This window comes from Lactuca saligna, chromosome 7 (assembly GCF_052625555.1).
Source record: "Lactuca saligna cultivar CGN05327 chromosome 7, ASM5262555v1, whole genome shotgun sequence".
NCBI classification, from domain to species: Eukaryota; Viridiplantae; Streptophyta; class Magnoliopsida; order Asterales; family Asteraceae; genus Lactuca; species Lactuca saligna.
Window position 1 is genome coordinate 37924575 of NC_136423.1, and position 4175 is coordinate 37928749.

Sequence of the window (4175 nt, forward strand, 5' to 3'; positions counted from 1 at the left end):
GTTATTTAAATCACTTTACTCAGTTAAAACCCATGTAGTTCATGGGTCTTCGAACTTACGTAGTTTGTGCTATGTACTCAGGTACGAAGATTAAAGTTTAAAAGTAAGCCACTACAAAAAGACTTTGAGGAACTTAAAGAAGGTTATGTAATCTTTTCTTTTATTGTGGTTATAGATATTGATTTTGTAACACAAAAGCTATAACTCTGATATTTAAGAAAGACTTTTGTTAAACCGGATTATATGTCATGGTAAACAGCAACCACGGTACTTTCCAGTGTTTTACAAATATACGGTGTTAAACTTATATTTTTTTATCAACATCCTCTTTGGAGTTTCATGGGCACTAGATAAAAATTTGTATGGAGATGTCTTTGATTGCCACCGCTTCATGATAGGGTACTACTTTTTTATTGACTCATCCCTTACCTCATGGCACAGTAAGAAACAATCCCTTAGGACCCACTCTTTTATTAAAGCTAAATGTTGTGCTCTTCTTGACACCACTCAAGAGTTTATATGGTTTTGGTGGCTTTTATTATATAGGGGGTTATACAATCATCGTCTACTCTTTTTTGTGCGACATCGAAACCATTCATATAGCTCATAATGACGTCTTTCACAGACATGCCAAACATATATAGAGACTAATTGTCGTTTTGTGTGACAACATGTTCTTGGTAATATCGTTCTGCTATTGTTGATTTCCACTATTGATAAGAGAATTGATATCTTCACCAAAGTCCTTCTACTTGGTTGTTTTAATCTCATACTCTCCAAACATTCACTTGAGAGAGGGTGTTAGCATTAATATAGAAACCTTCATTCCATACCTTTTAGATATTTCCTAGTTTAACTTCTTGTTTAATCTATATATTGTACCTTTACTTGTTTATCTCAAATAAATATTACATTTACATGCCAAGCTAACATCTTATATATATATATATATATATATATATATATATATATATATATATATATATATATATATATATATGTGTGTGTGTGTGTGTGTTATATTATCCATTTCACCTTTTCATCTCTAATGTATTATCATTCAATACCAAATCAAGCTTGCGGCTCTTGGTTCTTCTCTACATCACGGTTGATCATCAGATCAATTATAAGTTCAATCATAACAATCACAACGTTGAAGCATATATCTTTAATCTTGAATTTCCATGTTATGTAAAGGAGCACGAGTACAGTTATTCTATTTTGCTTTTTATAAGCATACTTGCTTATTTATACTAATTAAACATATAAAGGTAATAGCAAACAGGCACAATTAATAAGGGTATATAATCAAATGAATCAAATTTGGTCTTGATAGTCTTGACTGTTGTAAGGGCTAAAGGCTTCAGCCAACCAGCTCTTCTTCCTCCAAGAATTCCATCCCATTTCTTCACATATTTCATCATTGTGATTAATGCTGAAAGTGGAAATGCAAGTCCTCTTGTAAAACCTGGTTGTGTTCTTCATTATTTCCATCTCCGTTGTTATCTGTTCAAGCATTTTCTCCATGCTAGGTAGCTTAAACTTACCACCCACCAATCGAGCTAACCATTTGCAACGTATCTCTGAGGTCTGGAGGTTTGAAACACTTTCCACATAACCCATGAAACCCATGTTTGGAATGAATGGATGAATCGTACCCCTGTTAATTTTGCATCAAGGCACAACATATTAGTTTATTTCACATATATTACTGAAACCGGGTGAAAAAAAAAAAAAAATAAAGAAAAAGAAAAATAAAGATAAAGGAATGCTCAAGCTTGCCTGTATAAGGGCATCATGCCAGAAGGAAATTCCAAGAAACTACGAAAGGGTTCAGGCAATACATCTCTAAGCTTCTTTTTGCCATCATAACCGGTGGCAAGAAGCACAACATCCGCCTCTAACTTGGTGTTGTCCTCAAACTCAATACCACCTTCCCAAAACCACCAGTTTGAAGCTCTTTTGAAATTTATTTTACCCTTATCAGCCTCATGAAAGAAGCTTTCGGGCAAGATGGCCATCTGACATGATGCATAATCTTCCTCAAAAGGGTGATCTGGTTTTAGTCCATACTTGACAAGTGGAAGCTTCCATAGCAGATAAGATTCGATGATCTTGGATGCTGCTTTTCTCTATCAAACACACACAAAAGTCATATATATTATTTGTGAGATTTATCTATACACATAGTGGGGAATATTATAATTAGATATGAATCGTTACCGCAGGGGATAAAAGCATGCAGAGGAGTGTCTTGAGAGTGCCTTGATTTGGTCTTGCATGGAGGAACTGAGAAAATCTGGTTGAATAGAACAAGTAAAATGGCAAACCCCAGATGGAGTAGTGTGGAACTATCCAATGAGAAGTCCTAACCACCATGGTGCAAGCTTTCCCTTCTTCCCCTTCATCATACATCCCAAATAATATTAACATATATAGTTGAAATTAAATAATATTATGTTGTTCTAAAGTCGTGCGTATAAAAATTAAATGTTAAAGAAGGCCGAAAGGCCAAATAAGGAAATTTAAGGAGTTCAATTGTGAACTGAAATAGGAAAACAAAACACTACACAAGTATACAAAAAGACAATAACATATTGGTGTGCATGCGTTGAAGAATGAGACAGCTGCTTCGTGGTTGTGGTCCTTGTGGACATTTAAAATATTTATGTTTCAATTATTAATTACTTATTTTGTTTGATTGTTCTTCACACTTCACCACCGCTTCTCAATAACATTTAAATTTGGTTCATTAACCATATTCTAATGTTAGATCTTTATAGTTTTCCAACTAATTAAGCAATCTGTTTAACTAAAAATTAATATATTATACCTTGGTTAGCTTCGGCACATTCGACAGCAAGATCAATGCCTGATTTCTTGTAGCCGACAACCACCACCTTCTTTCCTTTGAGAAGCTGGAAAGACTCCTCTGGATTGAGTTTGCTGTATTCTTGAGAATGCATCACCTTCCCTTTAAACACTTCTGGGCCTTTGTTCATCCCATACTTTGGTATTATTGGTACATCTCCATATTTCCCCATACACATCACGATAAACTCAAAACCATACCACTGCATGCATATACATATTCAAACATATACTTAAAGCCGTATCCAAGAATTTATGCATGAAGAAACTTAATAACTATATGTTTAATTAACTTGAGGATTAAGTTGTTTTGAATTCAAAAGAGCTAGATATGAACCTGAATAGCAGTGGAGCCACTAGTCTGGACAGCAACCTCCCAAACGGGTTTTCCAGACGACAGCAAAGTTGAGGGATTGTTCAGGGAATCTGACATCGGGTCCTTGGACTTCGCTAACCTGATTTCGACCACCTTTGAGTTGAAGTTGATGAATTTGAACAAGTCAAAGTGTTTGGCATAAGAATTGAGATAATCCAGTATCTCGGTATATGTCGGGAAGCTGGTGTTATCCCTAAGTGGCCATGGGTAATCAGAGAACTCATAGTCGCAACGAGGGGTCTGAAGCTTGGTGGTTCTAAAGGAGCTGTGCTTCCAAACACCTCCAATGGAGTCGGTGGCCTCAAACACAATCGGGTTGTGTTCGGAGAGCTGTTTGGCTGCAGCTAAGCCGCTTATGCCACCTCCGATGATGCCTATCTTGGAGAAGATAAGTGCCATAATTAGTTAACTATTGCGAGGTATATATGTATATATGGATTTTGCTTAATGTCAAGTGTGTTTTGTATATATGGATTTTGTAAGAATGATGGTGCATATGGAGATGGATGGACGTTATGCTATTTATAGGGGATTGCATGAGGTACAAGTAAGATGATGGTGCATATGGAGATGGATGGACGTTTGACTTTTTACAATATCCAGGAAAAACTGTGTTCATACTTGGGTTAGTCTAAGTTTACAAAATTTCAGATGCCACATGCAAGCTTTTTGTTGTTATATATGCTTCGTGAAAAAGACTAAAGTTATTACGAAAATATTTGATTAATTAATTAGTTAACATCAAAATCCAATTAAGTTCTTAGATTATATACATTTAGTTAGAATTAATATATATATAATCTTATATAAGTTTAGGTACTTAAACCTACCATACTATGACGTTTCTGTATCATATATGCATTGTAATCCTCCAAAATTCTTAAAATTCAACTCCTAACTTATTTACTTCCAATATTTTTAGAAAATC

At 34.9% G+C, this 4175-nt stretch overlaps 1 protein-coding gene across 1 annotated transcript; it reads right to left on the reverse strand.

Annotated features, from left to right (window-relative positions):
* Positions 1 to 1281: 1281 nt before the first annotated feature.
* On the reverse strand, positions 1282 to 3724 carry LOC145005793 (putative flavin-containing monooxygenase 1). Its single transcript, XM_078964901.1, has 5 exons — positions 3209 to 3724; positions 2834 to 3074; positions 2224 to 2402; positions 1783 to 2132; positions 1282 to 1660 (listed from the first exon to the last, which is right to left on the reverse strand). The coding sequence occupies exons 1-5, from the start codon at positions 3644 to 3646 to the stop codon at positions 1318 to 1320; spliced, it is 1551 nt and encodes a 516-aa protein (XP_078821027.1). The 5' UTR covers positions 3647 to 3724; the 3' UTR covers positions 1282 to 1317.
* Positions 3725 to 4175: the final 451 nt, after the last annotated feature.

What these genes read in the sequence shown, in the direction of transcription:
- LOC145005793 (XM_078964901.1), bottom strand. Translation starts at nt 3,646, where the DNA reads ATGGCACTTATCTTCTCCAAGATAGGCATCATCGGAGGTGGCATAAGC. An exon ending in GTGGCTCCACTGCTATTCAG is followed by an intron (nt 3,075 to 3,208) that starts GTTCATATCTAG and finishes ATATGCATGCAG; the next exon opens with TGGTATGGTTTTGAGTTTAT. An exon ending in GCATGCTTTTATCCCCTGCG is followed by an intron (nt 2,133 to 2,223) that starts GTAACGATTCAT and finishes TGTGTTTGATAG; the next exon opens with AGAAAAGCAGCATCCAAGAT.